Here is a 17,239-nt window from a genome sequence, read left to right as displayed (position 1 = left end):
CTGCTGAATTGAAGTATGTCCAATAAATGTGCCCATTGTTCAGATGTTGTCAATAGTTTAACAACCAGTGAGGCTTAATTGCATCCACAGAGGCTGGTTGGGAGAACAAGCAAGCGTTGCTTTTCTTACACTGATTTATTTTCCAATCAGATGGAAGGTACCTGGAGGATTCTGCAGGCTCTGTTCCAGCAGTGAAGTCTGGCAGCAGAAGCAAGTCCCGGAGAGAGAAATCCTCCCGGAGCCCCCTGCGAGCGACCACTCTGGAAAGCAACATAAAGAAGAGCAGTCGAGTAGAATTCCGCGATCCTTTAACTTCCTACAGGTATGAGGATTGGTTCCACACTTGACTAATTCAGCTCAAATAATGCTATAGGTGCCATAACCCTTATTGTTTCAAAACTGAAACCACGTTTGGAAAATGATGAACCAGCTTGGCTTAATTCAAAAATATGCAAGCTTTAAATCCCAAATTAAGAGTCGTGAACAGTTCAGTTCAATATAATATTTTCCTTTTAATTTCATTCATTCATAAGCTCTGGTTCTATTCATGAGGCATCATTTCCCAACTTGGCGATTGGGCGTGTGTTTGCTCCTAGTCTTGAAAGCTGCCCTAACTCTTCACTCATTCGGTAAAAGGAGCCAAAGGTGACCATCGTCTGGGTTTCTGTCACTGCAGTAAATTTCCTATATTCAACTGAGCATAGAATTGCTTCGTAAACCACCTATGCTCTGGGGAAAAATTGGAATGAAAAATTTGTGGATGAAACGCATCCATTTTATTGAAAAGCCATCTCAGCTAGGATGGCATTCTCTTAATAATAATAATAATCCTTGCATTTGATATAGCACTTTTCAGATAGGTGCCGTCTTTCTGGTGAGACGTTAAACTGAAGGCCCATTTGTCTGTTCAGTTGGATGTTAAAGATCCCATGGTACTATTTGAAAAGAGAATGGTTTCTTCCTGTGTCCTGGACAACAATTCACTCCATGGCTGTTTGTAGGACATTGCTGTCGCAACTGGCTGACACTTTTCACCCACAAAAACACTGGCAATCCACTTTACAGTCTATCCTGTGAAGCGCTTTGAGACATCTCAACGACATGATAAGGCGCTATATCAATTGCAAGGATTATTATTAATAATTGATTAGATGTTAAAAAGTACAAGGAACAATTTTAATTTGTATCTCTTTCCTACAGAGATTTGGATACAAGAGTCCCACCCTATTTGACTGCTAGTCAGCTAGAAGCTCAGCGTCTCCTCATTGATCTAAATTCTAATGAAGTGCATGGAAAGGAGGAGGAAAGCAGCCGCATCATGTATGAAAGAGACAAACGGAATTTCCACTGTCTGGATGACGACAGCACTCGTTCGTCTGCAGTGGACGATACAGTTGTGAAATATCTCAATGACCATTCAGCACTCGATGCCCTGCACAATTCAGAAACACTTTACAAAGCTGTGAACCGAGGCACACTGGGACAGAAGGATGCAGACCTGGGGGCCAGAGGTTCCTGTGCTAATCCAGGTTACGAGTCTGACTCTAAGAACGATCGACCTTCAGAACCATCCCAGTTGTCTTCACCGAGCTCCACATCCGAGTCAGTGATGCAGAAACTGGAGATCATGCGCAAGAAACAACATGATGACAAGCTTGAGAAGCTGAAGGAGAGGATCAGGAAACAACGGGAACAGTCCGAGGAGTCTGCTGAGAGGGAGCGACTACTGAACTTCTCTGAACAGACGGTTGGGTTCAGCGTAGACACGGCAACTCCTACTACCAAAGTAAGAAAGGTCACCGCAGCACCCCCTGCTCCGACGTACAAAGGTGAGCCAAGCTTATACTGTTAGTGCATTGTGTACCTGATCTAACACATGTATCTCAGGGCAATAGGACAGATGGTCAGGAAATCTGATTTAAGGACTCAGCCAATGCTTTCCCCATCTTCTGAATCCGCCTACAAGGTGCCAATGTAAACCCCACACAGTGAATCTTATAGAGATATGCCTGGACTCTGTAAGGTTTCATCCCACTGGAGAATGTGGTTGAGACTGGGAGCTCACTGTGTTGGGTGCAGGCTGGCACCTGGTGTTCCCTGGATCTGTTGCTGTGCTACAGCAACTCCACAGTATTCAGGGCTCCACTATTTCAAAAGGGAAGAGATTTACGTGGAACTGAAATAAAAAGGGGAACGCTTCCATTACTGTGGCTTTACAGGATGGAATTTTTATAAATGCTTTCCTGGCTATTCTGTTGTGAATGATTGAAACACAGCTCACAATCTGAGCCCCTAATATTTAATATTCTTCTGTTTGAGCAATGAGGATCTGATCTGTACAACTGACGGTTGCTGATGTCTGCAGCGTGAGAGCACTGAATTAACATAGTTGAAGGTGAAGGAATGATAAAGTCAATGACATAGCTTCTGGCATTCACATCCTTTGAACTGTTGGGCTTATCAACTCACCACCACCTCTTCCTCACTGATGCTTAGATGTTAGAAACTCGGATGTTTGTTTGAAAAAAAGTTTTAATGTACTTCTTCATTCAGTGTTAGAACAACAGAAAGAACTTTGCATGTTTTTTCCACTAGGCAAGAAGATGTGGATTGAGAATTCAGTTACATAGAATCGCATACACTGTAACGCATGGACCAGGCCATTGAGCAATCTAGCCCATGCCAGGGTTTATACCTCACCCCTCCTAATGCCTTCTCCCATTCCTTTATCCCTCATGTATTTACTTTCTCTCTAACTTTCTCTGATCCCTCACCGAGACTGCCTCCCTTTACCTTCACATAGCTGATTGGGAGCTTGAGCTGGGGAGGTGGTTACAGATAGCTTGCCTGCCAAAAGTGAGGCGGAGAGAGGAAGGGACATAGGGTAGAGCTGGGGGTGGATAAGCTAGAACAACAACAAATTACATTTGTATAGCGCCTTTCATGTCGGGAGGCACTGGACAATCAGGGATTTGGTCTAAAGCTGGGGGTTAGGATCAGGAGGGGTGTAGGGCAGGGAGGGTAGGGGTAGGAGGGTGGCCAAAGAGGAGGCTCTTGAGACGTGCCTTGAAGGAGGCAAGGGAGGGAGTAAGGCTAAGGGACTAAGGCGAAAGGACTGTGGAATGGAGTTTCAAAGGGTTGGGGCAGAGAGGTGAAGCTGAGGACAAGGATTTTGACCTCTATCCTCTGAGAGAATAGGGAGCCAGTGGAGCCAGGCAAGGATAGGGATGATAGGGTCATGGCCTGAGTTAAGGTGAAAACGAGGGGATTAGGATGACAGGTGATCAAAGGTAGGGTGGAGCAAGGTCCTGGATGCATTTGCAAGTTAGAAGGGGATGTTAACATTCTGCAGGGGTTAAGGAGCCAATGAAACATGGGGGCGTGAGGCTTGAGCTTGTGAAGCAGAGTGTGGGAATATGTTGGACTCATCTTAAAAAAAAACAGTGTTGTGATGGATGGTTTAAATCGGATGGATGATTTGGAAAGGTGGGTTCAAATAGATTGAGGGCCGCCTTTATCCTAACCTGTCATGAGAATTTCGAGTGCGAATTGCCACATCCTCCTGAAGTGAAAGGTGCTATACAAATATAATTTGTTGGTTTTATCTTTGTGTTTTCAAAGTGACTTTTTGAAGTTGATGTACTGGAAACTTGTTGCCCCCCCCCCCCGCCCCACACACACACACACTCCACCACAGATCCCACCTCAACTTCACAAGGAATTCCCAGGCAGCAGTAATGCCATCTGTGCACTGTTCATGGACTTAGGAGACCATCATAATTGTTTCTGCTCCTTTATGCAATCAATGTGCTGGAAATCTGTCTTCCCTCTCTCTTTCCCCCCCCCCACCCCCACCCCCAACCTTCTCGCTAGTAGCGTCTTGGGACATCCTCCCAACGTGAAAGGCACTATATAAATGCAATTTTCCATGAGTCCTGTAGTGTATTGGTTAGAGCACTCGCTATGGAAAAAGATGTGCATGGAGTTTGATGTTCTGGATCTTTGATTCCATATCAGGTTTCAATCCCATGGAGACGAAGATCCGAACTCCAGATGGAAAAGTATGGCGTGAAGATGAATTCCGCAGCATCACCAGAGACCTATACCGGGATTTCCCACTTCAGTTAGGAGGTAGGATATACTAACTTGTCAAGTGGGGTCGTACACAGTCCTTTCCATCTCTGACAATTCCATTTCTAACCGAGTTATTGAAAGTCCACACACAGTGCTGGATGTGAAAATTCTAGTGTAATAAATTTGACACGTAGGTGAGAGTCCATACAATAAAAATGAATATAGCCTCATATTACATTGGCCAATGGTTGGCTGGTGTGGGAAATGGAAAGTGCACAGTGTGAAGTGTAAAGGGTGGATGTTAAAGATCCCATGGCACGATTTGGAAAGAGAAGGGAGTTTCTCTGTGTGTTGTCCTGCCTGACAATCCCCCAAATTTTTTTAAAAAAGGCACTGATTCCATGGCTGTTTGTGGGACATTGTTATGTACAACTGGCTGCTGTGTTTCACCCACAAAGTATACTTCATTTTACAGTATATTCTGTGAAGCACATTGAGACAGCTCAATGATGTGAAAAGGAGCTATATCAAATGCAAGGATTATTATTAATAGCAATGGCAGCTAAAATTCAGGATTTGTCTAATTGGTAAAATCTTCAAAATTAAAACAGATTTTAATACCCTCTTCCAATGTGTTGTCAGTAATAATGGGCTCACAACTCACTGATCATACTCAGAACTATTTTGTAAGTTTATGAGCGATCTTAATAACCTTAAATTATGGATTTAAGTCTCACATTAGAATATAAAATTACGTTCACCTATTAAATGTAAGCTCTTTAAAAGGTGTAGCTGAGGAGGAGGGCTGCTGAGTAAAAATCCCTGAGTCTTTCTGTGTGTCATTTTGTGAAGACTACTTTCTTAAACTCGTTACAACAACCCAACTTCTTTGTCTGAAAACCGCTGGGACATTTTAGGTCGTCTCCATCAACTTAGTCCTGACTTGAGTTTTGGGCGAATATTTTAATATTTCTAATTGGGAGTTCAACATGCAATTGAGTTAATTCTGAAAATATGTGGTTAAATCCAGTTTAATTTACAGGCTGACTGTGCATTCCTCCTGCTTTATACTGCTTTTATGAGTCTTGAGGGACAAACTAAAAATAATTTTCCGACCTGGTACAGTGATGGGATTAGGCTGAGGCTTTGTACATAGAGAATCAAAGTGGGTCACACAGAAAGTTAATCAGCAGATGAAATGTGTACGAATTTTGCTGCTTTGCTGAACATTGTTCACACAAGCACCCCGTTGGACTTGAGGCAGCATCAATCACCAGCCAAGGTTACAAGTCCAGAAGCCAAACGGGTGCTGTCGTGTGTAGTGCATTTCTATACAGCTGAAGTGGTTTTGTAAATAGTTGAAGTGGTTTGTTCAGAGGCTGTGCTGGAAGCTGCTTGGTGGGTGTAGAGTGCAGCATGCAAGCATTGCTATCATCCATCAATGTGTCAGACCAGTTGGTCTCCCACAGTCACAGGGTCATTGCTAAACATATGAGTGTCATCTTAATGGAATCTGGTTTTCAGTGATAAATTAGACTTTACAGAATTGTAAGGCTTACTTCTTGCTTATGAGCCAGACATGGATTCCACTATTACCCAGAATTAAAAGTTCTTAATGATTTCAAATGTCCTGACCTAGGTAAGGGTGTAACCTTCCATGCCTGGTTTGTACTGCAGCATCGTGTAACTTTTGCATTACTGTTGACAGAAAGCAGCAAGATGAAGGACACTGCATCTGACAAAACCAAAGAGAAGAAAACCACAAAACCTGTGCGTAAAGTGCAGAAGATCACGCGATCGCTCAGCCCTGACGTTAAACCAAGTGAGTAACTGGATTCTCCCATCTCAAGACTTTAGTGCTGGTGGGGAATCAGGGATATCGGCACTGTGGGTATTGTGTTTTTTGTACCGGGATGGGGACACTTCACATTGTTCACCTGGATCACTTCTGCCCATTTAATAAAATATTCACGAACCTGGAAGTACATTACTACAATTTGGTTATTAAACTTCTCAACCCACTGAACATTCCTGCACATTTTTCCCTTTTATCCATAAACTCCCAATTTATTCAAAACTCCATTGCCAACATTCCTCACCCACACCAAACTCTTCATGTCTATTGCACAGACGCCACTGTCTCCCCATCTCCCATTGGATCAATTTCAAGGTCCTCAACCTGGATTGCAAATCCTTTCACGCTCCAGCACCTCCTTAGCTCTCTGGTCTCCTTCAACCCCACTCCACTGCTTAGCCTTCTTTGCTCATCTCTGCTTCTCTGCCTGCCTCAGCCTCTCCTCTGGAACTGCCTCCCTTCATCTTTCCCTCTTGCCCTCTCACCATCTGCGTTCATATCCTTCCTAAAAAGCTACCTCTTTAACCATGTCTAGCTATGATCATCTCCCCCCCAACCCTCCCCATTCGATGTCCAACCCCATCACTAACTCACTCCGAGATGTTTATCTTGCATAAATTGCTCTGTAATGGAAGTTGGTAAGTTTCAGTTTCCAAGCTCAAATTATTCATTTTGGTGGTAGTTTGCATGTTTGGAGCCATGTGAGCTTGCAACAGATTTTGAGACCAGTTTCCACAGACATCTGAATGTAAACATGTAAACAAAAGCAGTTTCTAGTGGCATGGAAATAATGCCAAATCTATGACAATGCAATTATACAACTGACTGTTGGTGTAGATAGTAGCCCGAGATAACTAGCTCTGTGTTTCTCTCTCTGCCACAGTGCAGCAATGCTTAGAGCACCATGGTATTTGCAAATGTGAAATAACAAAATCAAACACGATGCAATGGAGAAAATTACATAAAACAAAAAATCATTAAAAAAACAGACACAAGAAGAAAGTTTAAAAAATTAGTGAGTTCTGTGCAAAAATATTTAAAAAGCAAATGAAAACTTGCAACTGCAGTTGTCTCGACTCCATCACTTCCATAGACACGGTCAACGGAGCATGTCAATAATAATAATAATCATCCTTGGATTGATATAGCACCTTACAACATGGTTGAGATGTCTCAAAGTGCTTCACAGAACATACTGTAAAGTGTATTCTGTGGGCGAACCTATTTTATGGGCAAACCAAGGCAGCCAATTGTACACAACAGTCTCCCACAAATAGTCATGGATTAAGGACCAGCATTTTTTTTGAGGGCTTATTACCCCCAGGAAACCGATCTGCTAATTGACTAACAACCAGATTTTTACTTACTGCTAAAGGAAATAGAGGCGCGTGGGGTAAGGAAACTTGCCTAAGTCTTGCCCCGCCTGGGAATCAAACTCATGTCCTTTTGTTTGCGAGGCGAGGTGCGCTAACCGCTACACTACGGGACTCAATGTCTCCGTCAATGCATACCTGTACGAGAGTCTATTGTGCGCACCTTGAAAGTGTGGAAATTTAGATTTTTGCAACCGAAGCTTAAAATGTCTAAACCTCTATTACCATTAAATATTGTAAATGTAATAAAAAGCAATAAAACGACCTTTTAATGGATAAAACAAAGTTACAAGAAATCTCAAAAATAAAACCAAAAATGATGAGAAGTAAACATAATTTCATGGGGTTCTCTCAATGCTCCATACTGCCTTCATGTTACTGTTATATTATAAAACAACTGCAGTATTCTACTTTTTGGAGCTGTGGTGCAGCATCTTTGACTGAATGTGCTGCTCCTGGATTCTGCCGTTTCCCTGTGGGCCAAATGGTTTCTAAAAGTAGCCTCTCAGACAGGCTGCATGGCACGCAATGTGTGTGCTAAATTTATCAGGGCTGCTGCAGTGAGCTAGCGTTCTGTTCTGCTCTCTCTGATGTCCTGCATTTGTACAGCCTCTGGGGAGAGAGGCCAGGCTGGAGGAGGGGATGTACTGCCCTGCCTGACACTGCAGTTATGGATGTCTCAGCAGTAGGTACTAAAAATAAACCCCTCGGCTTTAAAAAGCCGCCAGTTTCTATCCTAACTGGTGGTTTCTTTTTCAAAGATTTGCAGCTATTTATTTTCCTCAGGAATTTGTACCAGTTGGTACATTGACTCCCTTACAGTACTTATTTAATTTCATGCTATTGCTTTGGCCAATAGTGTTCAATACTCTAACTGTAGCAGCTGATTTACTGTGGCAGTCTGATTTCACACAAGTTATGGCCGAGCTTTCAAAATATCAAAGGAGCTTTTTATAGCACAGCAGGAGGCCATCGTGTCTGTGCTACTCCAACCCCATTCCCGCGCTCTCCCCATCTTGTCTATGCTGGTGCTCACTCCTCACTGGAGCTCTCAACTCCAGGTGAAGAAGGCCAATCTCATCCCTTCAGAACACCCACCCCTCCTATCGTCCCCTCATCTCAACATCAAACTGCTTTTTATAAGAGTCCAGTATCTTGTCCTCAACCACCCTTCCTGGCAACCTGTTCCAGTTATTAATTCCTCTGAGTAAAGAAAAACTTCCTAGTGTCTGTCCTGAAATTCGCTTTACAATCCTAAACCTGCGTCATCTTGTTCTTCTGTCTTAAAGTATTGATCTGGGTTTACTTTTTTCAATCCCATTTAAATTGTTCTACACCTCTGTGAGGTCCCATCTGAGTCATTAAGCAGCTATGAATCCAATCTGTTGCCTCCAGTTCCACAGTTTCTCTTTCCAGCTGATCTGAGTGGCTCTGCCCACACTTGGGCTTACAAGTATCAAGAATCTTGACAGACAGAATTTGCAGTGGCAAATTTTACCTGGTTAAGCTCCAGCAATATTTCAATGCACACCCTTCCACCCTCAACCTGCACCTAATAGTTCATGGGATTAGGTGAGCAGGACACTACTCTGTATGAATGGCGTTATATAAATACAAGTTGTTGTTGTTAGGTGAGCAGGATGTTCCCCTCAGGTGAGTTCTGGTGCTCTCACCTGCAAAGGCACAATGGAGAAATGAGCCATGGAAAGGTTTTGGAGTAGAGAGTTGTAAGTGGGGAGTGAGCACCAGCACAGATGACAACACTCTCCAGACAAACTAAGGTGGATATACATAAGGGGCGACTGCTGGAGTTTAACCAACTAAAACCCCATAACTTGACATTGAGAACCGAAGCCAGTCCTCCTTTTAATCGCTTACCCTGTTTACAAATCCACCTCCCTGCTTGGATTTCGCAAACAGATTGTAGGAACCCCTTCTGCTAGCCCAGGAGCTCGGGACAATGAAGTAGATCTAATCAAAGCACATTTTATATACCGCAAGCTTAACCTGCATTGGTCCTTTGCTATCAATGTAGAGAGACAAGAACAACCATAGTGCCCTTTACTTTAACCCTTCTCAGAGTGGACTCGAAAGATGATATCCAGGGAAAAGTTTGTATCAGATGCCTATTGTATGTGGCAGTCAGTATCCCTCTCCAGCTGTGCAGAGATGTAACACTGCAGCATGGCCTACTGAGTATCCGTGGCGTCCCGTAGATCAGTGTTTATCACACTCTCCTCACGAGCGAGAGGAGCCGGGTTTTGCCTACAACATACACAGTCACTCTACAATATATTCTGTGAAGCACCATTCATTGAGCTGATTTTTAGTACTTGATTTTCACTTTGTCTCGACGAATGGCTTCTCCTCCACCCCCCGCACTGTCTCATGTGGTGTCCCTCAGGGCTCTGTCCTTGGTCCCCTCCTCTTCACCCTCTATATGCTCCCCCTGTGGTGACATCATCCGCAGACATGGAGTTAACTTCCACATGTATGCGGATGACACCCAACTCTACCTTTCCTCCTCTACCCTCAACTCCACGACCACCGATGTCCTGACAGCTGCCTGTCCGACATCGAGTCCTGGACGAGAGACAACTTTCTTCAGCTCAACGTGCGAAAAACCGAGGCCCTCCTGATTGGCTCACGTCAGCGCCTCCGCACCTCAGGCGCTGACACCATCAGCATCCAAGGCTGCACTCTCCACCTCTCAAAGCCAGTCAGGAACCTCGGCGTTTTGTTCGACCCTGAGCTGTCCTTTCTCCCTCACATCCGCACCACAACTGGTAACGCCTTCCATCACCTCCGGAATGTCGCCAGACTACGGCACTACCTCACCCCTCACGCTGCTGAAACCCTGGTTCACGCCTTTGTCACCTCAAGGCTGGACTATGGGAACTCTCTCCTCGCCGGCCTTCCCGCCACCTCCCTCCACACTGCAGGTCATTCAGAACTCTGCAGCTCGTGTACTGTCCCGCACCAGGCTTCGCGACCACATCACTCCCACCCTCGCTCGCCTCCACTGGCTCCCCATCCCCCAGAGGATTGATTTCAAGATCCTCATCCTCACCTACAAGGCCATTCACGGCCTCGCTCCCTCCTACCTCTCCAACCTACTATCCCCCCACCTACCTGCCCGTACCCTCCGTTCCTCTGGCTCCGGTCTACTCCACATCCCCCGCCGCAACCGCCCTACCATCGGTGGCCGGGCCTTCAGCCTCTCAGCCCCCAGGTTCTGGAACTCCATCCCCCAGTGCCTTCGCCTTGCTTCCTCCCTTTCCTCCTTCAAGGCCGGTCTCAAAACCTTTCTCTTTGACCGTGCCTTCAGCTCCCCTCTCGACTCTCTTCCCCCTCCTCGCTCCTCCCTTCCCTCCCCTCACCCTGACCATTTCCCCCCTCCTTGCTCCCTCCCTTCCCTCCCCTCACCCCCCCTCACCCTGACCATTTCCCCCCTTCTCGCTCCCTCCCTTCCCTCCCCTCACCCTGACCATTTCCCCCCTGCTCGGGTCATGACCCAACTGTGCAGCGCCTTGGGACGTCCTCCTGACGTGAAAGGCGCTTTATAAATGGAATCTTGTTGTTGTTGTTGTTGATTGGTATTGGTGCCCAGAAATATTTGTACTTTGTGCATTTCTATAGATTATTTCCAAATAAGTGCAGTTTCCTGTTCCTACAAGAATTGAGGATGCAAGTGAATGTATTTGTTCTTAGAGAAGCAAGTTATATTTTAGATGTTTTCTCCAGGTGCCCACATTATCAATCCTGCTTCCTGGCGTGAAGGGCAGAAGCTGGTGAAGATGGTTCTGGGACCTACCCCCAAGGTTGTGAAGGACAGTGAGGGAGTCTCCAATGAAAGGTCTGGTAGGGATAGGAACGCCAGAGCAGGTGAGCTAACCACTCTTCTCTTTACGTCCTTACCCTGCTCCCACTGAGAGTTTCAGATGTATTGTCGGCGATTAAATTTAGTGATGGAATCTGTTAATCTGTGAGATAAATTAATTTGTCCGCCTGCAGCGATTGGCCTTGCCAGAAGCGCGGAGAGCTACAAAATGTCCTGTCAGCAGCTTTGCTTAAAGCTGATGCTTCTTTTGCCCAGTAACTAGAATCTCTCTCGCTTCTGGTTAGCTCTTGTTCTCTTCTGTCTCACTGTGAGGCTTGCATTGATTTGCCACAGTTTCTCATATGATCCGTGTTATTTATGGAATCTATGTAGGATTCTAGGTTTTTTTAAATTTGAAATGCATGTTAGTGTTTATTTTTAAGTTTGAATTGACGGAGAGTCAAATGAAACCTATTCTGAAAGGTTTGTGATAGAGCAGCTTAATAATTGAAATGGTGAATATTGTAGCTTCGTATCTCAGTGTTTAAATTAGTCTTTTGATAGAAAAGCTTTTATTGATGTTGAATAAAGAACAGAAAGGAAACTAAAAGCATAAAAATTAATCTGTAAATTTACAGGAAGTTGCATTCATGGAACACATTACCTTAGGGCAACCACATCATGTTTTAAAATTAAAACCTGCAAAAGTTCTTTTCCCCACTTTGAAGCACTCTGTTGAGCTCTCTGAGACGCCTTCCAGCATGAAGAGCACTATGTAAATGCAAGTTGTTGTTGTTGAAGCCCATTGAAGCCACAGTTTGAAAAGCACTGAAACTAAATCGACCGCTCTGCACCCCAAATTTGGTCAATCAATCCACGACTGTTTGTGGGACCCTGCTGTGTGCAATTGACTGCTGCGTTTTGCCCACAAAATACACCGTAAATCCACTTCACAGTATATTCTGTGAAGTGCTTTGAGATAGCTCAATAATGTGATAATGTTCTATATCAAATGCAAGGATTATTATTAATACATCCTGCCCTTCCCATGACCTCTCACCGCAAAGAGGTTATTTTAGTTCAGGTGTGGCTATGGGTTGCTTGGAGGAGGTATTTCAGATCACCCTACCGATCATGGGGAAAACTGTAGACGACATTGCAGGAGATGGGTAGAATGGCTCATGTCTAGTTTGGGGGTGGTGTAGGCAGAGTGCTAAAGGCATTGTTGGAATAGAGAGTTGGAGGTGCAGAGTTGGATGTGGCCTCATAAGAGTGAAATGGTGGGGGGAAGTACGCAGCACAGACACAGCAGGTTTGTTAATTTGAATGTACCTTGTTATAAAGGTACAGAATAAACGTCGGGAATGTGTTCATGATTGTTTAGGTGACATTCCTAATAGTTTTGGTCAGATATTTAAGAGTGTTGCTGGTCAATTTACAATTGTTTACCTGACTAAAGGCTTTGCCATGGTACTATAGTAAAATCTAAAGTGCTTGATGCACATGGTTGAATGTTTTTTGAATGAAGTTTTTCCCCTTTTTGCTCTGCAGGACATAATACACGAGCAGAGTCTGATACCAGACTTGAAGCTGCAGGAACATCAAGGCCCCGTAGTTCAGAGCGACCAAGACCCAGGCAGCAGCCGGAGGTAGATCATAAAAAGGGAGAGGAGCCGAGTGCTATGGACACCGTGAACACGCATGTGCTTCCCGCGGAGGTTCGGGGCATTCTTGACGACCTTCAGCTCGAAGCACCAAACCATGATCGGGAGGTGACGGGCAGGGTGGAGGGTGTGCAGAATTCCTCAGTATCTCGGCCCACTTCCAGAAGCGCGAGCCCTGCTAAACGCAAGCAGGACAAAGGGAATCCGAGCACGGAGACACAGCTAAAGCGACTACGGCATTACGACTCTGAGGAGGTGCGGCAATACATCGTGCGGCAGCAGGTGGAGCGTAAGAAGAAACAAAGCGAGGAGAAGAAAGCCCAGAAAGAGGCCATGGAGCAGAGGAACAAGCGGCTGCAGGAGCTGTACAGGAAACAGAAAGAAGCTTTCATGAGGCCTCGCACAGAGCCGATGTGCCAGAAGCGATTACAGGAGACTTTTTCTAAATTTGTGTCTGAGCAGGCGAAGCTGGATGAGCTGGCTCACCATCAGCCAGCCCTCGAGGACAAACAGGTGAGAGTTTCTCTCAAGAGTACAGAATAGCCACAGGGAGTTTTCTCCAAATTTAGTCGACATGTTTAAAGTCTCCAGCTCAATTGCGGTGTCTTTCCACATTCTAATGGGGCGTGGGAGGGGAGCGCTCAATTCTTAAGCCTCTCCTCAATACTGAAACCCCTCAACCCTTAGAACGTTCTAATGAATTTATGCTCCATCTTTCCATTGCTTTATATCTTCCTGACAAAGGAGTGCCCCTAACAGGGCACAATACACTCATCTGTAGCCTAAGAATTTGTACAAGTTCCACATTACCTCCTTTCTGTTTTTTGGTAATCTTTAAAAATATTCTTTTATACTTTGTTCAGCCAAGATCAATCTACCAGCCTTCAGGAGAGTCGGACAAGGAGAACAAAGGTCAGGAGCGTCCTCTTAGTGCCTCGTCCAGCAGTGACATGTCTCTCTCAGAGCCTCCGCAGCCTCTAGGCAGGTAAGAGCCAGTGTATTAACTAATACAGTGTAGCTCTGGTGAACTCCCATTACCTGAGCTCAAGGGCCCTAAGTGGACAAAGGCGACAACAACAACAAGATTACATTTGTATAGCGCCTTTCACGTCGGGAGGACGTCCCAAGGCGCTGGACAGTGTACAGCATTTCAGACCCGAGCTGGGATCAGGGAGGGGAAGGGGGGTGACCGATGGCATGGCCATTTTCAATCCTAAATTCTTGCTGTGTATTATCACCCTTTAACAGGTTATTATAACGTACAAATCTACCCTTTGTAGTCTCTTCATCAGTGAAACAACAATCGTGCAATGACCTGCTCTATAAATTATCTGTGTTCCATTGTCATTTAGTAAGGGCAGTGTGATTCTACCCTTAGTTAACTGGAGGCTTCCTAAATAGTAATGCTTGGGTTAAACTGCAGAAATTCTGTTACACAAAAAACATACATTATCAATAGGCAAAAGGTAACTAATTCAGTAGGCAGCCTCAGCAAAGTCTCCAATCTGGGTAAAATGTTCATTTCAGGAGGACAGATGAATGCAAAGGCTGAGGGTCTGTAAGAAAGGGTTCAGTGAGAATACGTGCTTGTGTTGCTGAATGACTAAGCATATTCGGGAATGTGAAAGTCAACAGAGTGCAGATTCTATTGATTATCCACTCTGGTCTCTCGAGGTGACATGGCAGACACTTAAACAGTATTCAGTTTCCTGCACCAGTTAGATAGAGATATGATGTTTCTACAGCTGCAGTCAATCTTTGTGCCTACAAACTTCAAAACCCCTGTGTGAGGAAGTGGCCTGAAGCATTACAGGTGGTACGTAGTATGAGGAAAGTGAATGATAGAAATACAGAGAAGAGCTGTGAACTATTTGGTCATATATCAGCCTTCAGTTGCACTGGGAAAGTTGCTTCCATTTCAAGATTTCTTAAAAAAACTTAGTTTCAGAATGCAGTAGGAATGCTAAAAACACTAACAAAAAGGAGAGAGATTTAGTTCAGACACTATAAAGGTAACACCTAACAGTCATTTATTAAATACAAAAAACACAAGTATATCAGTATTTGTAGATGTCAGGTTCCGCCACTGTTAAGTGTTCTGAGACCCTGCCCGTGTGAAGGGTGCTATATAAATGCAAGTTGTTGTCCTCAGCTGCCTGATACATTCATGCTCATTGTGCTTTGGCGTGGCTGCCACCTTGGGCAAGGGACCCGTCACTGTCGCTGCAAAATAAAATGGAACACTTTTCCTTTTAATGAAATGGCATCACCTTTCTGTTCGTTTATCATGCTGACTTTGTTTCGTAGTGAGTGCTAATGCCACTGCGGGCGTGGTTGGACTGGTTCCTGAGCTTTTTAAATGAATACTGATTTTTCACTCTTTAAGAGCATTTGCTGCCTGTGACCCACTGTAATTTAGGAAAATAAACGCCCTGTAAATCACTGTGTTCATTGCTGTTAAATTGAAAGTTGCAGACTCATTAAATGAGGGCATTTTGCCAGATTACACATCAAAAGTTGGTTACAGTCTAAACCAGTCCCATTTTGTACATTTGTTCTGTGTTAATTTTATTTTGTGACTTTCTATTGAAAGCTGTCATTAGATTTCACTGTTCTGCAATGGTTTGTTTGGCAGCCTGGGCTGGTGCCCACAGGCCAGTTTTTTTTAATATATATATATGTGTGTAAATATCTTAATTTTGTAGAGGTTGCATTTTGATGCAGTTGCACACGGATATAAAACCATTCTGAGAGGTGACAGTTTTACTGGAGCTCTCCAGTGTGAGCAGCCCCATGCAGTTGTGCTTTGATGATATATGTTTATTGATGATAGATTGAGTTTAACTGCAGTTTCAAGTAAACCTTCTGTTGCTAGTTTCCTCTTAATATTAATAATCCTTGCATTGGATATAGCATCCTATCATGTCTCGAAGATGTCTCAAAGTGCATCACAGGATCCGTAAAGTGGATTGGCTATGTATTTTGTAGGTGAAACATAGCAGCCAGTTGCGCATAGCAATGTCCCATAAAGAGTCATGGAGCGAGTGACCAATTTTATTTGTGGGGGGGTGCGGGAGGATTGTTAGACAGGAGAAACTTCCTTCTCTTTTCAATTAGTGCCATGGCATCTCAAAGTCCACCTGAACAGGCAAATGGGACCTCGGTTTAAGACCTCTTCCGAAGGACGGCACCTCAGACAATGCAACTCACCCCCAGCACTGCATTAGAGTGTCAGTTCTAATGACTATGTGATTTCAAGTCCTGACGTGGGGCTTGAACCTACAACCTTCTGACTCAGAGGCGAGAGTGCTACCACTGCGCCAAGTGTAGGAGAGCTGGAATTGCCCACCAGCTCATGGGTCACTATCTGGCAAGATAGAGTCATATCTCAGGTGCAGCCCTTCTTTCTGGTGACTGATCACAAGCTACTATTTCCATGAATTTTCCTTGAACATGGTAGATGCACTCTTGTCTCTGAGTCGGAAGGTTGCGGTCCACTTTCAACTCATATAATCTAGGTTCACATCCAAATGCAGTACTAGGTGTGATCAAATAGTAATAATATAATAATAATCCGTGCATTTGATATAGCACCTTATCACGTCTTCAAGACATCTCAAAGCTCAAAATGAAGGAGTTTCTCTCTCCCAGGGTCTTGGACAACAATCCCCCAGATAAAATTGGTCATTCACTTCATGGTTGTTTGTGGAATATTGCTATGAGTAAATTGGCTACCATATTCACCTACAAATAGTCACAGGACTTTACAGTATATCTTATGAATTGCTTTCAGACACCCTTCCGACATGAAAGGCAGGCCCTACATCAAGTGCAAAGATTATTATTTTATTGATAACCATGGATTTCCAGTACAGCTCGGGATCAGTATAAAATACTGTAGCTTTTGGACCTGCAACAAGAGCTTTGCCTTGGCTGATATCACTGTACTCTGTTCATTGTTTGAACAGTGAGCTGTAATGGGGTTCCACAGCCCAATCTTTTGAGAAAAACAGTTAACGTTTGAGGACCTTTACCCTTTGATTTATCATCCCCTTCAATAAATGGCTTCCTTTAGCTGGTAGCTTCCTTTCACAAGTCATTTGCTGGGAACTGAACACTAAACTGCCACCAGCAGCTTAAATCTGGATCTGAACCAAGCTGGTCAGTTTCCTTGTTCCTTTAGAAATAGAAAATGAAAAATGCCAGCTCCACTTTAGAGAAAAAAACATTGTGTTTGTTGTTTTCCTTCTTTTACCAACTTTGTTTTTGAATGATTTCCAAAACCATTTATTGCTGTTCTTTTGAAAGTTGGGAGCATTGCTCATGGTCCCAACTTTGGCTTGCTGTTTAGATGCAGGGTTAAGAATGAAAGCGGAGTCCTGTAACATATTGGTTAGCACACTCACCTCGCAATCGAGATGTCCCGGGTTGGATTCCTGGGCATGTTGAAACA

General features: G+C 44.2%; 1 protein-coding gene across 1 annotated transcript in view; it reads left to right on the top strand.

Moving 5' to 3' along the window:
• Positions 1 to 17,239, top strand: part of cep350 (centrosomal protein 350) — a 69,861-nt gene that overhangs the window by 6,089 nt on the left and 46,533 nt on the right. Inside the window, exons 4-10 of the mRNA XM_042334956.1 lie at positions 151 to 322; positions 1,201 to 1,829; positions 4,018 to 4,131; positions 5,783 to 5,896; positions 11,047 to 11,187; positions 12,674 to 13,299; positions 13,650 to 13,771. Of these exons, the coding sequence (XP_042190890.1) occupies positions 151 to 322; positions 1,201 to 1,829; positions 4,018 to 4,131; positions 5,783 to 5,896; positions 11,047 to 11,187; positions 12,674 to 13,299; positions 13,650 to 13,771 (1,918 nt within the window). The remainder of the gene's footprint in view (positions 1 to 150; positions 323 to 1,200; positions 1,830 to 4,017; positions 4,132 to 5,782; positions 5,897 to 11,046; positions 11,188 to 12,673; positions 13,300 to 13,649; positions 13,772 to 17,239) is intronic.

This window comes from Callorhinchus milii, unplaced genomic scaffold, assembly GCF_018977255.1.
Source record: "Callorhinchus milii isolate IMCB2004 unplaced genomic scaffold, IMCB_Cmil_1.0 Scaffold5, whole genome shotgun sequence".
Lineage (NCBI taxonomy): Eukaryota > Metazoa > Chordata > Chondrichthyes > Chimaeriformes > Callorhinchidae > Callorhinchus > Callorhinchus milii.
This window is presented reverse-complemented; position numbering and strand designations above follow the sequence as displayed.